Source organism: Macaca fascicularis, chromosome 4 (assembly GCF_037993035.2).
Source record: "Macaca fascicularis isolate 582-1 chromosome 4, T2T-MFA8v1.1".
In the NCBI taxonomy this organism is placed as follows: Eukaryota; Metazoa; Chordata; class Mammalia; order Primates; family Cercopithecidae; genus Macaca; species Macaca fascicularis.
Genome location: NC_088378.1, coordinates 167,534,383 through 167,561,815, shown reverse-complemented (window position 1 = coordinate 167,561,815; position 27,433 = coordinate 167,534,383). Strand labels below are relative to the sequence as shown.

Below are 27,433 nucleotides of genomic sequence, written 5' to 3'. Positions count from 1 at the left end.
GTTGGCAAGGCTGGTCTCGAACTCCCGATCTTAAGTAATCTGTCCGCCTCAGCCTCCCAAAGTACTGGGATTACAGGCGTGAGCCACTGTGCCCAGCCCAATGTAACAAATTTAAATTGTTAAAATGTGTAAGAGAATATGGTATATTGGGAAAAAGTTCACATTAATATAATTTACTTTCAAATAATTACTGTTTATGTTTGAAGTAGAGACATAGCCTACTCAAAAATAGTGCTTTGCAAATTTTGGCCTTTTTTATTTTTAGTTGACACACAATTGTACATATTTATGGGGTACAGAATGACATTTTAATACATGTATACAATGTGATGATCAAATTCGGGAAATTAGCATATCCATCATGATATTCTCTTCAATAAATGATGCTGGGCAAGTCCTGTCTTTCTCACCATATACAAACCCAACTCAAAATTGTTTAAAGACTTAAATGTAAGACCTGAAACCATAAAACTACTAGAAGAAAACATGGATGAATTGCTTCAGGACATTGGTCTAGGCAAAGGTTTTATGGATAAGACTTCAAAAGCACAGATTTTGACTTTTGTCTGTTTATGGGAAAGAGGCAAATCTTAAGAACTGAAGAAGTCCTTAAAGTAGCAGAACAAAGGAAATGAATGGTGTATAGATTTGGCATTCTTTGTGGGGTCATATAGATTTTAAAAGGAAACTGAGCAGAGGATCTGAGGGGGTAAAAAGGATTAAAAACTTCCTGGTATCGTTAGACACAACTTTTACCAGTCTGTGTTTTCCGTTTTAGTTTCTATGGTATTATCAATAGTTTCTGCTCCATTAAACTGTTAGTGTTAATCATCTCGGTGGATTCTGAAAAACATTGGCTAACTTCCCTGCTTTTCTTGCTTTGCTATGTGTAGTTTTCACTGTGGAGCAGTTACTTTCATTGTTGTCAAAAAAGACACCTGCAGGATGATTGAGGAAGAAGAAACTGAGGACTGTGGTGGCTGAGATCTTAAACCAAAAAAAGAGCAAGGGTTGATAAAACATATTTTATCTTAATAATTTGTTCAACATTACAGAAATTTTCCATCCAAAGCTATAATTGTTTTTTCTCATTAGAGAAGTGGTAAAGCAAAAGCCCTTCAGTGAAGGAAGATTCCTGGAGAAGGGAAGAGCCATCACATCACTTCTCAATTCTATCCTTGAGTTGTGCTGACGCCATCAGCACCAGCAGCTGTAGTGGCCATGTGTAAACAGGGAGGGACCTGTCTCTGTGGAGACCCGGCTTCCCATGAGACCATATGCAGTAGACATTTAGTTAGGGTTTAATAAACGTTGATTATGGAATAACTTTAATCAACAGTTGTAATTGTTTTGAGTGCTTATTAATGTCTTGAAATGACTTCTTCTTGGACTAGGGGAACCTAAGATACTACAGTTGTGAGAGATGAAGTTGTATAACTGAACTCTTCCGTATTTATTTAGCCTATCCAAAATGGTTTTGTTTTTTTTTAACAGAACCTAAGGGCATACCGAGAAAGTAAACTTGTGTAGAACTTACTTTACCGCTATGTTCCAAGCATTTAGGTAATGTTTAATTACATACAATTAATTACATTTAATTATATGAAATTAACCCTGAGTCCTGTTCCTGCTTTTGGTAAAATTCAGGCCAAATATCAAAAGCCAGGTACACAAAATATATCGTTCCAAACTGTTCTCATAAAATGTTTTTTGCTTACCTGCCAAGAGTTATAAAAAAAGAAAGGTAAAAATTATTTTGTCGGTCAGTCCTTCTGCACTCAGCTTACATGTCCCAAGGCGTCACATATTTCCGTTTGTTATCAGGATTGTCTCTGGTGCTTTTTACAAAAATATTGATAGGGAATTGTTGGTCCTAAAGATGGGCAAGGATACAGGTGTATAAATCCCTTCTCAGAATACAGTCCCAAATAAGCAGTGGCTCTGCATGTCCGAGCTTCCACACAGAAAAGTCAACTACTCTGGGGGACCTGGGGACATTTCTCCAATGGCCTGCGACAAGGCCAGCTTTTTTTTTTTTCCCAGTTAGAAAAAGTGTTGACGCGATCACAGCAATAAAAAGGAATGAACTGCAGCCGGGCGCGGTGGCTCAAGCCTGTAATCCCAGCACTTTGGGAGGCCGAGACGGGCGGATCACGAGGTCAGGAGATCGAGACCATCCTGGCTAACACGGTGAAACCCCGTCTCTACTAAAAAATACAAAAAACTAGCCGGGCGAGGTGGCGGGCGCCTGTAGTCCCAGCTACTCGGGAGGCTGAGGCAGGAGAATGACGTGAACCCGGGAGGCGGAGCTTGCAGTGAGCCGAGATCCGGCCACTGCACTCCAGCCTGGGCGACAGAGCGAGACTCCGCCTCAAAAAAAAAAAAAAAGGAATGAACTGTTGATAGGTGCAACAACACAGGTGAATCTTAAAATAACCATGGTGAAAGAGGCCAGAAAAAAAGGAGTACATTCTGTATGATTTCATTTTTATAAAATTCTAGGAAATGCAAACTCATGTATAGTGACAGAAGAAATCAGTGGTTGCCTGCGGATGTCGGGTGTCGGGAGAAGACTGGGGCAGTGGGCGGGAGGTAGGATTACAAAGGGGCATGAGAAAACTGGGAGGTAATGGTTATGTTCATTATCTTGATTGTGGTGGCAGTATCATGGGTGCATACATATGTCAACATTTGTCACATTGTACATTTATATCTGTGCACTTTAATGTTTGTCTATTATACCACAGAGAAAATCAGAAGGGGAAATATTGTATTACTGTTGTAAACAGAAATCAGTTGACACTTGTCATAGACAGCAGGTAAGAAGGAAAATAAATGCAATTAAAACAAAACAATTAAAGAAAAATCTGCCTTCTACTGTGGAATCTGGGGCATAGGAAAGCCCCCTGTGTTTGATAATTACACTCTTATCTAATGTTTGACTCTCAAAATATCTTTGTTGATTGGCAGGCAATTATGTTTTAACTGTCAAGAGCTGGGTTTTGGGTCCGAGTGCCATGGCTCACGCCTGTAATTCCAGCACTTTGGGAGTTTGAGTCAGGAGGATTGCTTGAGGCCAGAAATTCAAGACCAGCCTGGTCAACACAGCGAGACCTCATCTCTAAAGTAAAAAATTAGAGAAATTATCTAGGCATGATGACGCGTGCTTGTAGTCCCAGCTACTCAGAGGCTGAGCCGAGAGGATTGCTTGAGCCCAGGAGTTTGCAGTTACAATGAACTATGATTGTGGTGCCACTGCACTCCAGCCTGGGTGACAGCATGAGAGCCTATCAAACAAAACAAAGCAAAACAAAAAAACAGCAAGAGCAGGGGTTTTGGAGTTGGGAAGAGCAGACGTGGGTTTGGCACAGTGGCCCAGTCATCTGCTAGCCGTGGGACTTGGGGCAAAACAGTTGCCTTTTTTTTTTTTTTTTTTTTTCCTGAATCTATGAAATGGGTTGGTAGAAGCATAGTAAGTCCTCAATAGATGGAAGCCATTTTCGTCACTATTTTTATTTGCTTCACATTGTGATTTACACAAGATTTTTAAAATGTAGGTAGTTTGGGGTGAGAACATACAGTATTCTGAATTCACGAGGGGGCGTGTCCATATTGCCATGGAGAATCGAGTACTTTAGCAGAGCGTTGCCAAAAAAAAGAAGAGGCCAGCACAGGAAGGGAAAGGAGCACAGGGACAGGAACCTAGGATTTGTCAAGATGCCCACTTTTTTCTGTGCTCTGCTCAGGGGGCATCGAGTTCCTAGGTGACCCTCTGCTACGGTTTCACTGCTTTTGGTGACCTCTGCTCTTTGCAGGCTTTGTTTTGAATTCATTAGTCTTTTCCCTTGTTAAATTATAAGGCCATTGCTTAAATTACAGCACTTTTTTCTCAGGAGTGCTGTATTTATGTTTGCTTGTTTAGAAATTCATTCTGGCGTTTAGCATATGTACTTTTTATCATTCATCTGTAGGAAAAATGTTGGACTTTTAAAACGTTTTGCTTAAAATTGACTGATAGATTTGGTTTAATCTGACTTTTCATTAGCTTTATAAACTTAAAAATAATATATATATCTATGTATACTTATGGAAGTAAAAGTTGATCAGTTTATCTTAATTGGTCATATTGTTGATATATAAGTTTGGAGGAATATATGGTAAAAATATACTTTCTTTAACTCTGAAATAATGTCATTTTCATGTATAGAAACTAACAGAATTACTTGCTTTCCCATGAACTTGGCCTAGTTTTTTCTTCTGCCAGCTGGTGGCAGGGATTTGACAAGTGATTGATTTGGTTTCAGTGGGTCCTGGAATTACACAAAGTGTTTTTTATATTGGAGAAGACATGCCCAGTTTTTCACAAGTTTTAAGATTTATTGCCTCACCCTAACATGTTGCAAATTAGTTTATTTGCTATTTATTTTACTCAGAATGTAGTAATTGGTGTCATTAGTGGAAGGGAAAATTTGATCACAAGAAAGGGCAGACAGCTATTTAACACTACTTATTTGTTTCTTTGGCAACTTTGCAGGGCTGGAGATAAGATGGGTAGACTGCTACTTTCCTTTTACACATCCTTCCTTTGAGATGGAGATCAACTTTCATGGAGAATGGCTGGAAGTTCTTGGCTGCGGGGTGATGGAACAACAACTGGTCAATTCAGGTACAAAAGAATCCCACATTTTATTTACACATGCTCTAAAGGAACCCTCCCTTCTCAGGCAGCCCCACGGCACCCTTGCAGGTATTTACATACTTCTGTGGGGGCAGCAGCATCATTGGTCTCTCTTCAGAGACCCCTGTAGACTTGTCTTTGATACTAAGCCCTGGAAAAACTTATTTCTCACGTATCTATTTGCGAAGGCTCTTTGTCTTTGGAGATCCTCCTTGTCAGCACTTGGCTGCTGGATTTGTACTTTGTGATTTCGTGTTTGTTGATATGTTGCTTTGTAATTGCCCCAAAGGCATTTGCTGCATGTCACAGGAGTGTAGTTTGTCTTTCAGACTATTTAAGAACAAAGACAATGCATAATCCATTTTTGTTCTTACTGCACTTAGTATAGTGTCCCAAATTCAGCAAGTATTTTATAAATACACTAAAACGCAGTGTAAAAACACATAGGCCCATGATGCTTAATCCATCACCTCCCTCTGCATGCCACCTGACTGAGAGAAAATGGAAACACAAGGTTGCTGATTGAATTCTACCCATATCTATAGGCATTTCAGAAGGATCTGTCTGGCTCTTTTCTGTAAGACCATTGCTGTGAGTTCTTTTTTTAAGTCACTATCTGAGTTTAGTATTTTTTTAAGTAACTATCTGAATTTAGTATTTTTTAAAGTCACTATCTGAATTTGATTTTTTAAGTCATTGTCTGAATTTAGTACTTTTTTGAAGTCACTATCTAAATTTAATTTAAAAATATTACAGGCTCGTGCCTGTAGTCCCAGCACTTTAGGAGGCTGAGGTGAGTGGATCACCTGGGGTCAGAAGTTCGAGACCAGCCTGGCCAACATGGTGAAACCCTGTCTCTACTAAAAATACAAAAATGAGCCGGGTGTGATGGTGTGCCTGTAATCCCAGCTGCTTGTAAGGTTGAAGCATGAGAATCACTTGAACCCGGGAGGCCGAGGTTGCAGTGAGCCGATATTGCTATACTCCAGCTAGCCTGGGCAGAAGAGCAACACTCAGTCTAAAAAAAAAGAAAAAAAGAAAAAAAAATTATATATATATATATATATATTTTTTTTTTCTTTTTTTTTTTTCAGAATATAAATCCTCCAAGAAAAAAAGGGAAAGTTGGTTTGGATCAGGCATGTGAGCTCACTGCATAAGCAGTGAGGAACTGATGTAGATTGTTCAGGAAACCTTTCTGGTTCTACTCCCTTAGAAGGACACTTGCTGCTTGGCCTTGGAGGGCAGTTCTGACTCAGGGTTCACCGCCCAGCCTCTTGTAGCAGAATGAAGAGGGGTCCTTCTTGGTAGCTAAGAAAGGTGAATAGACCATGGGTAAGGACATATATGTGGTGATGGGCTTGGAAAATGAGGATGAGCAGAGAGTGACGAGGCAGGGTGCATGGAGTGCAGGAGCTTGTGTTACCTTGGCTGGGAGACTGGAGGCCTGGCCTTCCCTTCTTACTCTTAGGTACTCTCTGTCTGCAGAGGCCTGGACTCCACAGGCTCCCAGATTCCTCTTCATCCTGCTGAGGAAGCCTCAGGAGAAAGCCTGGCACAGGGCTGGAGGCTTCGTGGGCAGTTTTAAAATAGGTGAAGAGCTGTCCTAGAGGAGAGGGAGCATGGGGGTTGACATCAGGACCTGGGAGGAGAAGTTGTGAGGCCTGGGCTTAGGTGTCTGGAAATCCAGGGTTTTTGTCACAACTCTGTTCATTAACAGCTGTGTATCTTTAGGCAGGTTCATCACCCCATGAGCCTTGGCCTTCTCATGGTTAAGATGGGTGCAGGGATATACCCTCAGAGTTCCATTATGGGGATAGATTGAGAGGATTCCTCTAACGTGCTTAGCAAAGGGTCTGGCACACAGTGAACATTCAATAAAAATTAACTGCTGATGTTGTTATACTTAAAATTTTTCTAATGGTTAGAGCCATTTATCAACAGAGGGTCCCCTTAGTAGGAAATATTTAAACGGAAGTTGTTCCTGCCTGTCATAGAAACAATTTCTAACCAAATGTAATTTGTTACCTCTTTGACCTCTAGTCATGTCTGTGTCTGCGATTTTATACTGAGTGAGTGATTTTACAGGGAAAAAGAAAAGTAAGAGTAATAAACAGGAAGAAAAGGAAAATCAGCTTAATAGACTTATATGCATCTCAACAGAAAACGTAAAATACCGGGCGTGAATATGAAATATTTAATCTCTCCTTGAGTAGGAGCTGACTTCAGATGCCTCTGTGATGTTTTGATAGTTTTGTTTTTTAGAAAAAGACTTGAATGGCTGCTCGGCTTCCTCCCAGCAGTGCCTGGTGTCAGGAGGCTGGAGCTCAGAAAGCAAATCAGGGATGATCAGCTTACACATCAGTTGTCGCTTGGAATTGCACTTCCTTGCACGGTTTCCAATATCCTTGATGGGTTTTTATGAGGTTGATTCACACAGTAATTGGCTGAATATTGTTATCTGAAACAGGTTTCAAAGTCATTATTGCACATTAATGAGGCTGCTGTTCTGCAATTAGATCTGCTGTGTTAGATATTCTTGAATGGAATGATAAAGTGAAAAAGACACTTAAGTTGTAAATATGTTTCAGAGATTCACAGTGATGGTAGGATGTGCTTTGAGTTTTGGGGAAACTGTATACATAAAAATTAATTAATTAATTAATTAATTTTTGAGACAGAGTCTCACTCTGTTGCCCAGGCTGGAGTGAAGTGGCGCGATCTCAGCCCACTGCAACCTCTGCTCCCGCCCCTGGGTTCAAGCGATTCTTGGGCCTCAGCCTCCCGAGTAGCTGGGATGACAGGCACCCTCCACCACACCTGGCTAATTTTTGTATTTTTAGTAGACATGGGATTTTACCATGTTGGCCAGGCTGGTCTCAAACTCCTGACCTCAGGTGATCCACCCACCTTGACCTCCCAAAGTGCTAGGATTACAGGCATGAGCCACTGCGCCCAGCCATAATGCAAGAGAGGGAAACTAAAGAAATGGAAGAAGAGACAATTTTACCGAAGAGATTCTGTGTAGACTTTGCTATTTGAATTTGAAGTTACTATGAAAGAGTTCTTCTCTGTGTTCTCAAATTCGAAGGTGTTTGGATGGCTGTAGTTAAAATTTGTAAACTTCCTGGCAGTTACTAACCACAGACATTTGCAAGTGCAGCTGATTTTCTGTTTTTTGAGTTCTATGGCGTGGAGAAAGACCGAGTATGTATACTTTATCCCGCTCGTTCAGTTTTGCTGTTCTTTCTTTCTCTTCTTCTATGTTTGCTTCCCTGCTCTCGCTTCCTTTTTCCTCCCCACCCCTGCTCTTCCCCTCTCTTTACTTTTCCTCATTCCCTTCTGATTTTAAAGAGAACTTCCAAGAAACAATATAATTGATGACTCCCCTTTAAGGTTCTTACAGAGAATCAGGTGAGTGCTAAAATAACCAGAAAACAAAGAAGCTGATGGAGCAATGATAGTGGCAGATATCAGTTGAGTCCTTCCTGGATGCCAGCGTCCCATAAAGCATGCTTCATATGCTTTCTTTCATTTAACCTTGCTAACAAGGTTCCAAGATAGATGCTATTATAACCCGTGTTTTACAGAGCCGGAGAAAGGTAATTCAGATCAAATAGCTAGACAGTGCTAGTGAAACTTGCCAAGTCTTTCTGACAACTGTTAACTAATAAGCTATGCTCCCCAAATAGTAAATTGCATGATTTTGAAGTTGCTAAAAATGCATTTCAAATAAATCATTCTGCCTAACATAGAATGAAAGAACTGAAATAAAATGAAACAAATACATAGCAAACAAAACTTTATTTGTTCTGTAGTTACCTCTATGGAAGGGCTATGCCCCCCTGTGTGTTCTCTTCCTGTGATAGAGTGTGTTTAATTAAAGCATGAAATTAGATTACTAATTTGAACAGTCAGTAAAAACATTTTATTACACATTTAAGCGACTGTGGCATATATGTGTTTTTATGTGTGGAACACGGCTCTTCTAAATGGCTTCTAGCATTTTACTTTATTTCTTCTTCCCTAAGTCATAGTGTCTTCACCATTGCTTTCAGGATCCTTAGACTGAGTGATTGTGATGTGAGTGGTGACCGTTTTCAGGCTGAGTTGGTTGTTTTTCCCTTAGGGAGGTATTTTGAGGACAGTACTGAGTCACGTCCCCAAATACTACACACTTGCCTCCCACTGGGTTGACTCAGGCTGCTGTGTCTTTTCACATAGTAAATGGAGCGCCACGTCCAAAACCATCACTGGGACAGCTATGGGCCGTGATCGTGCCAGGAAGGAATTTACCATTCCTTGCCCCTGTGAAGTTTAGAAGATTTTATGTGGGCTAAGAGGGAGAAGAAGCTTGATAGTTAAAAGTATCTTTTTAAAAATGAAATTTCCTTCCTTACCTTTTTGTCAAAATTTAAAAATTGGCTCTTTTGGGAAAACCTTGTAAACAGGTACATGAACAGTTTCTGGTTTTAAAGGATCATCATTGGCTTGCTTATCAAATATTTCTTGAAGTCCTTCTAAGGCTATATCAAAGTGAGTAAGCATTGCTCCTGCTTTTGAAAATATCACAGCACACACAGACGTATACAGTACCATGTGGTAAGTATTCATAACGGGGTATCGTGGGCAGAATGTGTGGGGAAGAGATGGGTTAGAGAAGGTGGTGCCAGGCCTTTCCCTGGTTACATTCAGGATGGAATATTGATGCGATAGGTATTTGAAATGTGCATCCCAGAGTGAGTTAGGTTCTTGTTTGCAAGGAGAGATGTAGTTTCTCTTTGCTTTTCCTATATTGGCATGAATCTATTTCTAGTCTGCCCCTCTCTCTGGTGGTTGATCTCTGTAGCCTCTACGCATACTTAACATGGTTCAGTGTTGTTGATCTAAGTTGGTGAATCTGTAATAGCATGAACGAAGGCGGTGCTAGTAATAAATATGCCATTTATGTAATTAGTGTCTTTTGTGTGCAAGGCACTGTGCTGGACAGAGGAAGTTAGGAAAATGGGTGAAACATACCTTCTCCCTGTGAAAACTTGTAGTTCTGTGTACTAGGGAAGATAAGATTATATCATTAGAACATAGTCATGCATATAAATGCATTTTGTGAGAATGAGCGTTGTGAGATGAGAAAAGTGAACTATGTCTATCAGTTGGATCAGCAGAGGCTTCATAAAGGAGGCGGTCTTTGAATTGGGCCTTAAGTGGTCATTCTCAGATGTGTGACTAGTAATTACTTGGAGAGGTTATTTAAAATGTCTGTTCATAGAGCATCAGAATCTGGAGGTCTGGGATGGAGACCAAGATATGAATATTAAACAAATACCCTAGATAATTCTTATGAATGGCCCAATTCAGAGCATACTTCGAAAACCCTGTCTATAGCATAGGTTGAATATTTTTCCCAATTATTTGGGGATATAATTGAAGTGTAATGAACTGCACATATTTAAAGTATACAATTTGATCAATTATTGACGTATGTTTACACCAGTGAAACCATCACCACAATCAAGATGATAAATGTTTTCATTCCCAGCTGTTTCTCATGGACTTTTTGTAATCTGTTCTTCCCCTTGTTCCTGTCTTCAGGCAATGACTGATCTACCTGCTGTCATTATAGATTAGTTTGGATTTTCTACTATTTTATATGAATGGAATTGTACAGTGTGTATTCATTATACCTGGCTTCTTTCACTCAGCATATAATGATTTTGGGATTTATCCATGTTGTGTATAGTGTGTATCAATTTATTCCTTTTTATCTGGAGTAGTGTTTCATTGTAAAATTCTTTGTGTGGACTTATATTTCCATTCTCTAGAGGCAAAAAGCCTATGAGTGGAGTGTTCTATAAATGTCAGTTACATCAAGGTAATTGAATAGTGTTGTTTAGCTCCTCTTTCTATGTTTACTGATTTTTCGGTCTTAGTACTCTATCAATTGCTCAGGAAAGAGTAAGATTTTCTACTATGATTATGGACTTGTCTATTTTACCCTTTTATCTGTCAATTTTTTTTTATGTTTTTTTGAAGCCATATTATTAGGTGCATATATTTTCATAGTAGTTATATTTTCATGAGGGATTGTTCCTTTTATCATTGTGAAATGTCTTTCTTTATCTCTGGTAATTTTCCTTGGATTCTGTTTCATTTATATTACAATATCCATTCCCACCTTGTCTTCCTTCCTCCCCAGTTGCCTTTATATTGTTATAGTTACATAAATTACAGCTACATACATTGAAAACCTCACAATTCATTGTTACACTTTTTCCTTTAAACAGTCATATGCATTTTAAAAAACCTTAAGAGGAAAGTAGTTTTCTTTTGTATTTACTTAGCTGTTTACCATTTCTGTTGCTGTTCCTTTATTCCTGAAAATACCTCCGGTTTCCTTCTGGTAATTATTTTTCCCTTCAATAAGAAAAACTTTCCTTAGCATTTTTTATAAACCACGTCAAGTGGTGATAATTTCTTAGTGTTATTTTTTGTGAGAATGTTTTTATTTCCCCTTTATTTTGAAGAATGTTTTTATTGAATATAGAATTCCAGATTGATGGATTTTTATTTTTTTTCTCAGCAACTTGAAGACGTTGATCCATTGTCTTCTGCCTCTATAGTTTCTAAAGAGAGAGCCATAATATTTTCAGTCATTCTTCACTTGTAAATACTGTTATCTCTCTTTTTTAAAAAAAAATTATTAGGCTGAGACGGGCGGATCACGAGGTCAGGAGATCGAGACCATACTGGCTAACCCGGTGAAACCCCGTCTCTAATAAAAAAAATACAAAAAAACTAGCCGGGCGAGGTGGCGGGCGCCTGTAGTCCTAGCTACTCGGGAGGCTGAGGCAGGAGAATGGCGTAAACCCGGGAGGCAGAGCTTGCAGTGAGCTGAGATGGCGCCACTGCACTCCAGCCTGGGCGACAGAGCGAGACTCCGTCTCAAAAAAAAAAAAAAAATTATTAATTATAATTTTTTACTGTGGTATCTGGTTACTTTCAAGACTTCTCCCCCCCATCTTTGTTTTTCAGCAGTGTGATTTTGATATGTGTAGGTACGGTTTTCTTTTAAGTTTATCTTACACTTATGATAGATCTTCTGATTTTGTCCCAGGAGACCCTGAGACTCTGCTTACTTTTTTTTTTTTTAATCTTTTTCTTTCTGTTTTTCAGATTGGATAACTTCCACAGATCCATCTTCATGTTCATTGACTCTGTTCTCTGTCATCTCCATTCTGCTGCCTTGATCGCCAAATACATTTTTATTTCAGTGCTTTTTTTTTGTTTTAAAATTTACATTTGGTTTTGCTTTATAGTTCTTATTTTTCTTCTGAGAATTCCTGTATTTTCATTTCTATCAAGTTTGTTTTTGTTTACCTCATAGAGCAAAGTGACAGTGGTTGCTTTAAGTACGTTTAATATCCGTTATCCAAAATGCTTGGAACGAGAAGTGTTTCAGATTTTTGGATTTTGGAATATTTGCATTATACTTACTGTTTCAGCATCCCTAACTCAAAAATCAAAAATTCAAAATGCTCCAATGTGCGTTTCTTAATGGGCATCATGTCCATGCTCAAAAAGTTTCGTATTTTGGAGCATTTTGGATTTTGGATTTTTGGATTAGGGATACTGAACCTGTATCTCTTTGATAGTTCTAATGTCCGGATCGTCTTGTGATTGACTTCTGTTAAGAATTGGTGACATTTTCCTGGTGGTTTGTAAACACATTTGGGATTGTATATTGCACATTCTGAATGCATCCTGTCATCTGCGGTGTAGGGTGATCAACCTCGTGAGCTCTAGGCTTTCAGCGGGATCTGCTTCCTAGGGGCAGCGATTCAGTTCTCAGTGTCAGTTGTTGCTGGGCTTATTTTTGTCCATCCGGTGCTTGAGGGGTTAGTCTGAAACTTGTGTGAGTGGTTCAGATCTCAGTTCAGTTTTCTCAGCTTTTTCTGTGCTGGTTTGAGTCTGTGCTGTGCGTGTGTCACTCCAGTGTCAGGCCGATATCTGTGCAGGTTTCCACAGAGAATGTGGGCATCCTTTCCTGGGCTTTCTCTACCCCAAGATCATACCCTCAGACTCCTCAACTTGCAGAATCCCTTTATCTGCAGACAGAGAGACAGGTTTCTCTTTGAGTTGAGTTGCCTGTGTTGTTGTGCAGCTGTGCAACTGGGGCTCACCTTTGGGGCAAAATCATATGAGAAGAAAACGAAGCAGGAACTTCACTCTGTGTGGGTTGCCTTTCCAAGTATTAACTCTCCTTTATAATTTTTCTGTTTGTTTACTTTTCAGAGTCCTTCGTTAGTTGTTTAGAGATTTTGGTTGTAATCAGAGAGAGGGATGGACTGGTGGGCTCATGCCCCCGTAGTGGACCTGAACCGTAGTTTGGGTTGTGTATGCACTCCAGGTGAAAGGATAATTGCGTGACACACATGTGGTGCTGGAAATGTGTGGTATTGGCTCCACTTGTCTATTTACTCTTCAACTTTATTAATCAGAATTAAGCCTGGTACATTTTTGAGGCCAGTTAGTTGAGACTGTCTTAAGATTTGTGAAACTCTGGCTCGTTTCCCTCCTCTCACCCTCCCTTCCTTCTCCATTCCTTTCTTTCACCTTCCTAACTTTCCTTTCTTCCTTTAAGTCAGTCTTGCCCTTTTTAGTGCCCATTGAGAAAAGCAAACAAATACACGTCAGCCCCATGTGTAGGTTTTGCTTCGAGTTTCTCCTGGTGACATATTTTCAAGCTGCCAGAATAGAGATGCCTGTTCAAATATTTACTTAGCCTTTTTCCCTTTTCAAAACAGCTAAGATGGTAAGACTTTTTTTCTGATGTAAAAGCAATCTGTAATCACTGAAAAATTCAGAAAATAAAATATAAAAATGAAAATGAAAGTAATTCCATGATCCTACATAAAATAGATTCTTTATAAAATTTAGTTGCTATATAAAACTTTAAATCCTTATGCATACTTGTAATTGTCACATATACCTACATGTAGAAGTTATTATATGTTTTGTAAAAAGTAGAATCATACTTTGAATATTTTTTGTAATAATTTTTTCCACAAGAAATATGACACAAGTGTCCTTTGATGTTACCAAATATTTATCTACATCATCATTGTCAGTGGCTGCATAACCACTGTGGATGGATCTTTCTGGCCACTCCCATGTTGATGGTTTTTTTTTTTTTTTAATACTTTACGTTCTAGGGTACATGTGTACAACGTGCATGTTTGTTACATGTGTATACATGTGCTGTGTTGGTGTGCCGCACCCATTAACTCATCATTTACGTTAGGTATATCTCTTAATGCTATCCCTCTCCCCTCCCCCCACACCACAATAGGCCCCAGTGTGTGATATTCCCCTTCCTGTGTCCAAGTGATCTCATTGTTCAATTCCCACCTATGAGTGAGAACATGCGGTGTTTGGTTTTCTGTTCTTGCGAAAGTTTGCTGAGAATGGTGGTTTCCAGCTGCATCCATGTCCCTACAAAGGACATGGACTCATCCCTTTTTATGGCTGCATAGTATTCCATGGTGTGTATGTGCCACATTTTCTTAATCCAGTCTGTCACTGATGGACATTTGGATTGATTCCAAGTCTTTGCTATTGTGAATAGTGCTGCAATAAACATACGTATGCATGTGTCTTTATAGCAACATGATTTATAATCCTTTGGGTATATACCCAATAATGGGATTGCTGGGTCAAATGGTATTTCTAGTTCTAGATCCTTGAGGAATTGCCACACTGTTTTCCACAATGGTTGAACTAGTTTATAGTCCCACCAGCAGTGTAAAAATGTTCCTGTTTCTCCACATCCTCTCCAGCACCTGTTGTTTCCTGACTTTTTAATGATTGTCGTTCTAACTGGTGTGAGATGGTATCTCATTGTGGTTTTGATTTGCATTTCTCTGATGGTGAGTGATGATGAGCATTTTTTCATGTGTCTGTTGGCTGCATAAATGTCTCCTTTTGAGAAGTGTCTGTTCATATCCTTTACCCACTTTTTGATGGGTTGTTTGTTTTTTTTCTTGTAAATTTGTTTGAGTTCTTTGTAGGTTCTGGATATTAGCCCTGTGTCAGATGAGTAGATTGCAAAAATTTTCTCCCATTCTGTAGGTTGCTTGTTCACTCTGATAGTAGTTTCTTTTGCTGTGCAGAAGCTCTTTATTTTAATTAGATCGATGAGTTGTTGACAATAAAATTTTTATCCATGTGTCCTGCGCACTTGTCTTAATATTTTCCTGGGATAAGTTTATAAAAGTGGAATTACTGTTTTTTTCCTCCCAAGGTTTATGATGCATATTCATAGGCACAATAGAAAAAAGTACTTGCAGCATTTGAAAGTGTTGATTTTTCCACACCCTTACCAATATTGAACATTATCAGTCTCTTTACTCTTTACATTTAACAGGAAAAAAATGTACACTGGTGTTTTGTTGTTATTGTTTTTTAGAAGTGGGGGTCTCACTGTGTTGCCCAGGCTGGACTTGAGCTCATGGCCTCAAATGATCCTCCCACCTCAACCTCCTAAGTAGCAGGGACTACAGGCATGTGCCACAGTATCAAGCTCATACTGGTGGTGGTATAATTCCCTTTCTATTTTCCTGGTCACTAGTGTCACTGAACATGTTCCCAGAAGCTATCGACTCAGTACGTTTTCTTTCTTAGTTTTGTTTCTGTTTTGAGACGGAGTCTTGCTCTGTTGCCCAGGCTGGAGTACAGTGGCACAGTCTTTGCTCCTTGCAACCTCCGTCTCCCGGGTTCGAGTGATTCTCCTGCCTCAGCCTTCCGAGTAGCTGGGACTACAGGTATGCACCACCACAACCGGCTAATTTTTGTATTTTTAGTAGAGACAGGGTTTCACCATTTTGGCCAGGCTGCTCTCAAACTCTTGACCTCAAGTGATCTGCCTGCCTTGGCCTCCCAAAGTGTTGGGATTACCGGCATGAGCCACTGTGCCCAGCCACTCAGTCCATTTTCTGATGAGACTAGGAAGGATGCTAGAATATATTCTGTAAGTTTTCTTTTTGTTCTTTCACTCCAAATGATAACTTATTCTCATCTTTGTTGAAGTCCTCTGTGTATGCCTCCCTGTCAGTGTCTTCACTCCTTCCCTCTCTCCCTCCCTTCTAGGAGCAATCACATTCTGAATTTTGTGTTATTACCTTTATTTTCATTATAGTTTTACTATTTATATAGTAAAACAAGTTAACTTTCATGTGCTTTTATATTTTAACAAATGAAATCACAGTATAGATCCTTTCATGACTTTTGGTTTTCATGCATTCGTATGAAGTTCATCTGTGTTGTCATAGGTAGAGTTTTAGTCCGTTTGTTTTTTGCAGCTATTGGATGAATGTTCCGTAGTTCATTCATCCATTCTTTAATGAATATTTGCTTGGTTACAATTTTCTTTTTGCTATTACAAATGCTACTGCTGAACATTCTTATACATCTGAATATATAGGTATAAGAGTTTCACTGAGCTCTATTTTACATAGCAGTAAAATTGCTAGAAGTCAGCACTTACGAGCATCTTTGGGTATCATCAGATTGATTCCCAAAGTGGTTGGCCCAATTTACATTGTCTTAAGCCTTTCTAAAGTTCCCTGGTGCTTTACATCCTCTTTAACACTTAACCTTGTTCAACTTATTTTGGCAGTCTGATAAGTTGAAAATAGTATCTCTAGCTGAACTTGGTGGTGCGCCTGTAGTCCTAGCTACTCAAGAGGCTGAAGCTTGAGGATCACTTGAGCCCAGGAGATCAAGGCTGCACCGAGCCATGATCCCGCCACTTCACTCCAGCCTGGGTGGGAGAGTGAGACCCTCTCTCAAAAATTAAGTAAATAAATAATAAATTAAATCAAATGGTATATTGCGGTTTTTATTTGTATTTACCTGGTTACTGTTAAGTTTGAACACATTTTTATTTATTTATTTGACATTTATAGTTTTTCTTTTGTTCATTTTTTGGGTGAGGCTCATTTCTGTCTTCTAAAATTGATTGGCAGGAATTCTACATTTATATCGCTTACTAATCATTTGTCATTTCTATGTATTGCAATTATATTCTTTAGGTTTGTGGCTTTTCTGTTCTTTTCTTAAGTTGCTCTTTCATAAATGGAATATATATATACACACACACACACGTTTCTTTTTTTGAGTAGCTTTAGGTTTCTTTATATAACATCATTCTCCAAAAAAGTCACTTTGCCTGGGATTGTGCGTGGGTGTAAGTTGGCAAGTTTTATGGAGATAACCCTGTCGCTTGTCATGCTTGATTCTGGTAGTTTAAGTCTCTCGTGTTACTGCCTTATCATTCATATTTTCAGCATTGGGATTCTAAATATTTAATGACTTCCAAGCATTTACCCTCTCTTTCCTAGTGTTCTGTCAGATTTAGTCCCACCCTCAGTGACAGTTTCCCTTGGCTGGGAAGTCGTACTCTAGGATGTGCTTGTTTAACTAGGAAATGTAGCTCAGAGCTTGTCTGGGAGTCCAGTGATGTCATTGTCACTGAATTAGATTTATTTCCTCCTATGTTTTTTAGTTTTCCCTAATCCTGCTTCTCATCCACACCACCCCTCCGGTATTTCCATTACTGTAATAAAAATAAAGGCTTTGGCACCTTGTCTTAAGCTGTGGTATATGTCTACATTTCTGATGTTTTTGCAACTGTCGCGATACGTCTGTGGCATGCTTTCTAGATTATAAGAAACATCTGGAAAGCTGAGAGTCTGTCCTGTATGTTCATTTCAACGTCTAAGGTCTTGTATGCTTGCCACGTATATGAAGCAATTTCCATTTAACTTTCCAGTTTTTCCCTCATCAATGTGGACTTAATTTTCCATTTTCAACTGTTATCCTTTTTCCTGTTGTCTTCTCCCATTCCTGAAACAGCAACACCAATAACACAGTCTAACCATTAGCTTTTTACACGTAGAAGCTGTTGGGACAGTTTGTGAGTGAGCAAATAAAAGGTGTGGATTGAAAAGAAATGGAATTTGGCAAGTTGATATTGATGCAAGTGGTCCCTTCTTTTATAGTCTGTAGTATTGTTCCAAGTTCTTCACCCCTCCCTGTATCTGTGCACTTGGTCCCGTGACTTTGAAGCACTGTCTGCTATGGGAAGAATATACTTCTCTGCCCTGCTGAGCTCCAACTTGACCCTGTAACTTTTTTGGCTAAAGGGAAATTAGCAGATGTGACAGGAAAAGAGGCTTGAAATGTACTTAGCGGTTGCTTTTGCCCTTTTTAGCTTCTGCCATTATGAGGTGAACATGCCCTATGTAGCTTGCTGGTTCCAGAACAGTAAGAAGCATGTGGAGTGGACCCGAACCAACCTCAGGGCCTGAAGCTCAGCCAGTCTGGACCAGCCGAGCCCCAGCCCCGCAGATGGGTGGTGGTGGTTGCATGGCACTGAGATTTTGTAGTGGTTTGTTGATCAGCTGTAGCTGGCTGATACAGCATACATTGTGGTTGTCATATTGTTTTTCAGCTTACCAAGGGCTCATAGAATGCTTAAGATTCTCTCTTCCAATATCATTCACAGAAAATTCAGCTCATTTATTTCTCTCAAGTATTTCCTCTTCACCCCCCTTTCTAACTTAGCAGGAAGGATACTTGGAAAGAACTTGACTTTTTTACTTCCCTCCCTCTGCAGAGAAGCCACTGAAATAGTTTCTCAGTATTTTAGTGGGTTGTGGTGGTGGTTCTGAAAACCAGACAGGGATTGGGGGTGGGATTTATCTGGAATGTCCTCTATATGGGAGGTTTTTGTAAAGCTACTGATATATGGAAGATCCTCTTGCGTGTGTGCGTGTGTGTGTGTGTGTGCGCGCACGTGCATGTGTTTGCAATATAACCTTTTAAAAATTTTAGTGCAGGCTGGGCATGGTGGCTCACGCCTGTAATCCCAGCACTTCGAGAGGCCGAGGCGGGCGGATCATGAGGTCAGGAGTTCGAGACCAGCCTGACCAACATAGTGAAACCTCATCTCTACTAAAAATACAAAAATTAGCTGGGCATGGAGGCAGGTGCCTGTAATCCCAGCTACTTGGGAGGCTGAAGCAGGAAAATCGCTTGAACCCGGGAGGCGGAGGTTGCAGTGAGCCGAGACTACACCATTGCACTCCAGCCTGGGCGACAAAGTGTGACTCTGTCTAAAAAAAAAAAAAAAGAAAAAGAAAAGAAAAGAAAAAGAAAAAGCTCTTAGTGCCAGGTGTCTAAATTTGTAATCAACCTCAGGTCGAAGACTCTGGAATCAGTGGATTGTAAGCTTCATAAGGGCAGGGAATTTTTTGGTTTTGATCACTATGGTATTTCCAGTTCCTAGAACAATGCCTAGCACATAGAAGACACTCAATATCCATATATAAATTAGATGGATGAGTGTGTGGGTGGGTGGACCCCCCACTCCTCATCCCAATGTTTGTTATTCTTTCTTCAGGCTCATGGAAACAGTAAAATGTGGGGGGAAACTGATCTAATTTTTGAAGCTTCCTCATGACTCTTTCTGCCCTCAGCTATTCAGTACAATTCCCAGTTTCCAAGGATGGTGCAGTGGGAAGCACATGGGCCTCAGAGTGAAGACCTGGCTCCAGTCAGGCCTGGCCACCAGCTGGGCTGGAGTTCTTGGGCAAGTCCTGTGGGTCTCAGTTTCTTCATCTGTAAGATGAGGGGCCTAAATTATGTAATTTTCAGATTTCCTTTTAGCTCTCAAATCTTAAACAGCCTAGAGGTTCTTAATATCAATAAAACCCGTAGAGGATTGTGTTTTGTTGTATAGCACCACATAGAAAATTGCGTAGCAGCAGGACTTGGGTATATATGGTTGGTTAATCAGGGTTTTTCCTCCTCTTAAAGAAATTCTTAGAGACCTTAAAAAGAGAGAGAGAGAGAGAGAGAGAAAAGAGGATGCTCATATAATTGGATTTTATTTAAACTATTTATGAAACTCTTGCTTCATGGGATCACTGCAGCTTTGCAGGCAGGTAGTCATGTGCTCTCAGTGGCTCAATTTTATTTTCTCCCTTGCAAAAAGGCAATTTAGAAGTTGAGGAATTATTTATGGTACTGTGGGGATAAACACAATCTGCTAAGTTGTTTTTCTTGTATCACTTTTTTTTTCAAGGTTCATTCCTGTATTTTAGGCTGGAAGCAATGTCTTCATGAAATGGCCATGTTGTTATGTCCATGGATAAAATGAGGTAATGTCAATAGGCAAAATTTATCCCAGGTAATGTCACTAGGCAAAATTTATGCCAGGTTTTAAAATTGTGATTCTTAATTGGTATAATTCAAGAGTTGGATATTACTGGGTGATTCTCAGAAATAAAGACTTGATAGTCACCTAAGTATGTCAAATGATGGTCTGAAAAAGTTTGAGTTTTCTTTACTGGAGAGTGTCTCCAAGCTAGGAAGAACTAGCTCTGTTTGAGGGAGGGAGTGTGCAGTATTTCCCAGACTTCTTTGACCGCAGAATCCCTTCATGAAAAGATTTCTTCTATGGATCCTGTCCCAAGAAGTACACATGGGGACATGCTCATCCATTGGCTGCTGGGATTGACAGTAAACTAGGAGGCTGATAGAAATGTTTTCTGGGGAAGCAGGGACAAACTATAGTAAGATACTCTTTAAAAATTTCACCTTGAGGCATGCCTTCAATACCAAGGGAAGTAGCTGATACTAACATAAGGAATTCAGAACATTCATTTACCATTTTAGATCATTTGTCTGTGGAGCCCTGGAAATTGAGGGCTTGTGGGCTTCAGAGGCATTAGAAAGAAAAAAGCTCTCAAAATCCATTATGTGTATTTGATACTTCATGTAGTAGAATCAGCCTTCCCTCTTTTCTTCCATCCCTGAAGCAAACCTTTAAGTATCTGTGTGGTAAGAACCATACCCAGGTGCTATGGATGTCGAGGTGGTTTCTGCCTTTGGGGGACTTCCAGTCCAGTGGTAGAGGCTGATGGGTAAGCTGCTCTGTCCAAGGTGCTGTGGTAACAGTTGAAGGAGGAAATGGTTCCCTGAGAGCTTGTGCAAAGCTCCGTACTTGGATGTGATGCTTGAGCTGACGGATGAAGTCTGAGTAGTTTAGATGACAGGGGCTGAGGGAAGAGGTTTTTAAAGTACATTTTCCCTTTATATTTAAGGTATACAACATGATGTTATAAGATACATATATATAGTAATATGGTTACTCTAGGGGAACAAATTAACATAGCCATCATCTCACTTAGTCACCCATTTCCCCCGCTGTGTCATGAGCAGCTGTTGGCTACTCATTTGCTTGTGCAGAGATGCAGGGAGCGGGAGGCAGCACTGTGCGTCTGGGGAGACTGACTCATGGATCGCTGGATTATACCAGGAAACATGTTAGTTAGGTGGAGGAGGTTGGAACCTAGATAGGGTCCGTTCCGGAAGGGCTACGAATGCAAAATCAAAGACCTTACATCTCATCCTTCTGGTAGTACTGAGGCATTGAAATATTGAAAGTCGGAAAATAATGTGACCAGACTGATATTTGGGAATCTGGCGTTACTGTGGAGTGTGAGTGGAAGAAATGCAAGTTCAAAGACAAGGAGAACAGGAGGATTGTCTAGGCTCTCAATGATGAGGGCAGGAGCTGAAGCAGCAGAAGCAGTGGGCAGAGAGGGGCCAGATTGTGTGCCTTTTAAGAGTTATCACCAGGCTTTATGTGCCAGGGTACCACCTTCTTGGCATGAGGAAAAGGTCATGGATTAAAGGAGCAGATTAGTTCTGATTGCAGCTTTCCTAAGCATAATTGACACACAGAACCTTTGAGCAATACTCTGCCACTGGCACACCCTCCAGAGAATTGTAGGTGAATTCCACAGCATGCTTTTTACCCCCATTCTCTACCTTAAGCTACCTAAATCATAATCACTAGCATAACCTCTTCCTCATCATGGAGGCATTTTTAAAGAACATTATCCAGAGAAGTACAATCTGTTAGGTGAAGGCTCTTGTTACCTAAGAAGGCAAAATGTACAAATGCTACTCATCCTCCCTACCTTATCCTCAGTAAACATTTACTGAGGATAAACATTTATTGAGGATAAAGTAGGGAGGATGAGTAGCATTTGTAAGAAAGGTAGATGCTTGGCAAGTGAAGATGAACAAGGCAGAACTGCCTTCAAGGAGTGAATGGTCTGATGAGGGACGCAGTCTCACAAATAGCCCCGGAGGCAGATACGTGATCATGCTTGGAGGCAAGTGGCCTGTAAAATCAGGGAGGTTATCCCAGAAGAATTAACTGGAAGAGAGGTTCTTTTACCTTCATCTTGAAGAATGCATAGGCCTTTGCCAGGACAGTAGGAAGGCAGGGCCTTCTAGGCAGAGGAGATAGCACATTCAAAGATACAGAGTTTCGAAAGATCCAGAATGTTTATTTGAGGACAGAGAATCACAGTGTGGCTGGGGTAGACTAGGGGACAATGAGAGGGCTGGTGGGAGGTAGATCCAGAGAAGCCTGGAGTGTGAGGCTTTGTACACAAAGCTAAAGGAGTATGGACTCTGTGCTGTTGTTATTGCAGCCAGTAGAGACTTACTTGGGAAGGGAAGGCAATGAGAAAGTGGAAGAAGGGAGTCCTCCTCTTCATGTATTGTATACAATTATTTTATAGGTCATGCATTTCTTTGGGGTGCGAGTGTGCCTGTGAGTATGTACACTCTTCCTCCCACTACTTTCATGTCTGTTTTTCTGTGTCCTCAAGTTTTTTTAATGCAAATACAAATATATATTATTTTTCTTTCTCCTTAAAAACAAAAGCAGCATACAGTATTTTTTACTTTTTTTTTCACTTACAATGTATTTTAGAGATGTTTGAATGTTAGAAAGCATTCCCATTTCTATTCACAGCTGCATGGTATTTCATTGTGTGTATGAACCATAATGTATTTAATCAGTGCTCCCTTGATAGGCATTTTGTGTGTTTCCATCTTTTGCTATTAAAAACAATGTTTCAGTGAATAACTGTGAACATGTGTCACATTTTGCATGCAAGTACATCTATAGGATTTATTTCTTGAAGTGGAATTGCTAAATCACACAGTATATGCATTTGTAATTCTTATAGACATCATGCCTATTAAGTAGACCTGGGGCGAAACAGTCATATCTGATATGTGGATTGAATGGGGGTAAGCGATGAGCAAAATGGAGGATGGTGCTAAGTTAGCCTTGGTGACTCATGATGCCATTTCACAAGATGGAGACAGAGAAGCTATGTAGGTTGCACCCCTGCTTTCGACCTCTCAAGCCTGAAATGTCTTCTAGGTAGAAATATCTAGGAGATAGTTGCAAGTGAAAGATCGGAGAGTGTAAGAGAGCTCTGTAGGAGATTTTGAATTCATCAGTGAAGTTGAAAGTCACTGGCCAGGCACCATGGCTCATGCCTGTAATCCCAGCGTTTTGGAAGGCTGAGGCGGGTGGATCATTTGAGGTTGGGAGTTCCAGACCAACCTGGCCAACATGGTGAAACTCCGTCTTTACTAAAAAGGCAAAAATTAGCCGGGTGTGTTGGTGGGCACCTGTAATTCCAGCTACTCGGGAGGCTGAGGCAGGAGAATCGCTTGAACCTGGGAGGAGGTGGAGGTTACAGTGAGCAAAGACTGTGCCACTGCATTCCAGCCCAGCTGACAGAGTGAGTAAGACTCCATCTCAAAAAAAAAAAAAAAAAAGGAAAAGCCATAGACTTAAGATTTTATCTACATATGAAAATTATCATAAAGAAATGAAGAGAAAGGCCAAAAAGTGTAACGTTTCAGAAAAATAAACATTCTCCTGGGTTCCTTTGTCTATTAAATTTACTGGAATTCATTTGCATAAGGCAAGAGTTCTCATGTGGTTCAGGTCTTTATTTGACTTATTCGTTCATTGTTCATGCATTCATTCATTTTGATATTTGCTGAATAACTGGTAGTGCAGATTGCATATCTCTTATATTAAATGCTTGGGATAAGAAATGTTTTGGGTTTTGGATTTTGTGTATGTGTGTGTGTATTTTGGAATATTTGCGTTATACTTACTGATTTATCATTCTTAATCTGAAAACTCGAAATCAGAAATGTTCCAATGAGCATTTCCTTTGAGCATCATGTGGGCCCCCAAAAAGTTTTGGATTTTGAAGCATTTAAGATTTCAAGTTTTTCAGATTTGAAATACTCAGCCTGTACCAATTAATGAGGAAAATACGGTCATCCCTTGGTATACATGTGGGACTGATTCCAGGACCCCTGAGTATGTCAAAATCTGCACATACTCAAGTCCTGCAGCTCCCTGAGGAACCACGTATATGAGAAGTTGGCCCTCTGTATACATGGGTTTTGCATCTGCAAATTCTGTATTTTTTACCCACATTTGGTGGAAAACAATCCATGTAGAAGTGAACCTGTGTAGTTCCAGTCTTTGTGGTTCAAGCGTCAACTGTATGAGGCTACAGATGGCCCCTGCCCTCCTGCAGCTCACAGTCAGGCGGGAAATATGGTCAGGTAAGTGTGTAGTCAGTATGTACTGACACATGCTGTGAGGAAGGCAGCACATTGCACTGTGGGAATAGTAGGAGGTGGCATCTAGTGTGACCTGGGGAAGTTTTCAGAAAGGCCTTCTACTCTGAGGTGTGAGGAATGAGTAAGGGTTAGTGGTAACAGGGAGTGGGGAAGGGGAAGTGTGATGTGGTCTGCAGGGGCGAACCAGTTTGGTAAGGGGCCAAGTGGTAGGCATTTGGGTTTGGGCTGGCCTTGGTCTCCTGCTCCAGCTCCCCAGTGCTGTTGTAGTGTGAGGGTCGCGGTGGCCATCAGTGAAGTATGGCTGGGTTCCAGTAACTCCTTATTTATGAATAGTGACAATTTCCTCTGATTTCCATGCATCATGAATAGTGTTCTTCTTTTGATGTTTTCCAGCCATTTAAAAAAGAAAAATTCATTCTTAGCTTGTAGGCCATACAAAAACCAGAGGGTTAGGGAGCCAGACTTGACGTGCAGGATGTAGTGTGCTGCCTCTTAGTCCAGACACAAGGAACAGCTTATTCAAAGGTTGAGGCAAGAGAAGCACACAGGGGCTTCTCTGAGAGCCTCTTCTTACGGGTCTCCTTGCCTCCAGGGTCTCCCTCCTCCAATCTGCCCTATGTGGAATCCCTGGATACATCGCCTTGGGCTACCTCTTTCATTATTGCTGTGCCTCTCGGGATAATCTTCCGTGATTCTTCATGAAGGTATTCAGGGTCCTCCCCTAATTTTCTGCTTTGTTTACCTCCGCTTCCTTTCATGAAGATTTGGGGAAAATCCTGCTCCACGGACAGGAATCTGGTGTTTTAGATACGATTGGAGGTGCTGTAAACACTTCGGGGCTTTCTAAGCCGCTGCTCATTCCTGTGTATGCACGCATAGTTTGCTTTCATTGTGAACTTTTTGTGTATTTCCTAGAAAAGTTACTTTGGGATTAATTTACATATAAAAGTCCTATATTTTCATCTTATTTTTATCCTGCCACTTCAGGTATAGGGAAACAAATGAAAAAGTCTTCAAATGTTGACTTCTAAGGCTTTATTACCTCAGACAGCTTCATTATGTTTGTGGAAATCTAGTGTGCTTTGAAGGAATTAATCTAGCCTTACTTGCAATCTGTATGTGTTTACATAGAATGAACAAACATTGCATTACGTTTCATGAAAATTCAATTATTCCTGTCTCCAGGAAACACGCTCTGCTTAGTATTTAATTCTCAAGTATGCCAAGGTGATGGTTCTCGAACTGTCGTAAGAATTGGGGAGTTGGGGCTCACTGCTCATTTCCATAATCAATGGAGAAATGGCCAGTGGAGACTTTTTATCACTAAGGTCCTCATGTCACCCATGTCTGAGGTTACAGGGGACACTGGGGACATCAGTCTCGGTGGCATAGGGCTAATGTAAAATCCTCTCTAGATTTTTGTTAGAATTAAGAGAAGTAACATTTAAGGATGATACTCTACATAATTAATATTTTCTTTTGGAATTTATTATGCTTATGTATGGTTTATTCAGCAGGCATTTTCTGAGATGCTGTTATTAATGGGGTACAGCAAGAGAAGGAAGGGGTGACAATCAGCTGGTATTAGTGTCTGTTGTGATTGGTTGGACCCTACTTAACTGGCAAGGATCAGTTTAAATGCTCTTTTATTCTTGAAACAGTTCTTGAGAAGTCCAACAACTCATCTCCTACTGTGTCGTTATTGCAGTGAAGTGATTATTTTATGGAAACACCTATCACATATCATCACCATGTCTTTTATAGTTACATGATAGTTACCAAATGTATCCTTTTCTGCCACAAGAGTCTAACCTCCTTGAAGGTAGGACCATGCTTAATTTCTACTGGTTAGTGGCTGCAGTATTATACTGAAGAAACGGTAAGTGGGGTTTCAGCAGGCCGAGTTGTGGAGGAGACGGTTTGGGATCCAGAGTGGCCTAAGGGAATGATTTGAATCAGGCCAGGAGCGTGAGTTTACTTGGAGTCTTTGCGGAGTGAGGTGTAGGTGGGTATAGCACAGTACTACGAACTGAGAATGGATCAGACATGCAGCTTGGGGGCTACACCAGGACGCACAGAGGCCATGCTTAAGGGTTTGGAATGGGGCACCATTGAGAGTTTCTAAACAGAAATCACATGGTGAGGTCCACATGGCCTTTCAGGGCCTTCCTGCCCTGGCCTTTGCCTGCCTCCTTGCTTTCTCTTCCACTCTTGCCTGAGGGTACTGCGTGCTCCAAGGAGCTCTTGAATGTGCCATGCACCTGCTCTGTTCAGCATTTCCCAAAGGGACCCTTGGCAGTCCTCATGCTCGTTTTTCAAACCATGCCATGGTTTATTGCCCTGCCTTTGCACCGTTCACTTGCTGTTTAAGGGAAGAGGCTGGGTCTCTTTATTTCTTTGTCACCAGGGCTTCACGCACACCTAATCTTTAGTGGGTGCTTAGTAGATATCTATTGAATGTTTGGATGGGTGAATGCATTTTGGCACAAAACCTTCACTTCTGGGCTGGAAGATAGATTGGATGGAGCAGAGATGGGAGGCAATGAGACCAAGCAGGGGTGTCATACCTGGGGGAGAAACATTGAGCCTGTGAATTACAGCTGTAGCAGTAGAAAATCAAGGGGGGAAATAGATTCTAGAGACCTGGGCAAGTAGAACTGACAGGACCCAGTGATCAGTGGATAAAATGGATGCTATGAAGAGCTAAGGGAAGTGGAAAAGTTAAAGACAGGCACCTGAAGCCCGTCTAATCATGTCATTAGATGTTTTGCAGGGTGCGCAGTGGGCGAAAGTGGGGGTATGGGATGGGAGTGGAGACCGTTCTATGTAGGTCTGTTTGAGAATCAGCTTATTGAGGATTATTGCCTTGGTTTGAAAAACTCCACTACCAAAGGCTGCACAGCATAGTAAATTGTGGAGCACTAAAGCATCCTTCGCTTAACTATTCAATTTATTTACAAATTTAGCTGCAACATAGTTCTGTAAAGGATATGAGATAGTGACATCTGTAGATATAGATGTATCTGGAGAAAACAAAAACCAAGGGGCAAAAGGTAAAAGGAAAATAAGAATGTAAAAATGGCAAAGCTGGGGTGAGGTTGCATGAAGAAATATACATTTCTGTCAGTTACCACAAAAAAGCACAGATTTGGATTTCAGCTGCCTAATGGTAAAAGGAAGGAGGGAAACATAATTAATTAATACTATCTA

General features: G+C 40.5%; 1 protein-coding gene across 6 annotated transcripts in view; it reads left to right on the top strand.

Annotated features, from left to right (window-relative positions):
• The window catches only part of FARS2 (phenylalanyl-tRNA synthetase 2, mitochondrial), a 516,796-nt gene that overhangs the window by 178,165 nt on the left and 311,198 nt on the right, over positions 1–27,433 (top strand). For all 6 annotated transcript variants that reach the window (XM_015449928.4, XM_065544477.2, XM_045389943.3 and 3 more), the window contains one exon: positions 4,535–4,666. In XM_015449928.4, the coding sequence (XP_015305414.3) occupies positions 4,535–4,666 (132 nt within the window). The remainder of the gene's footprint in view (positions 1–4,534; positions 4,667–27,433) is intronic.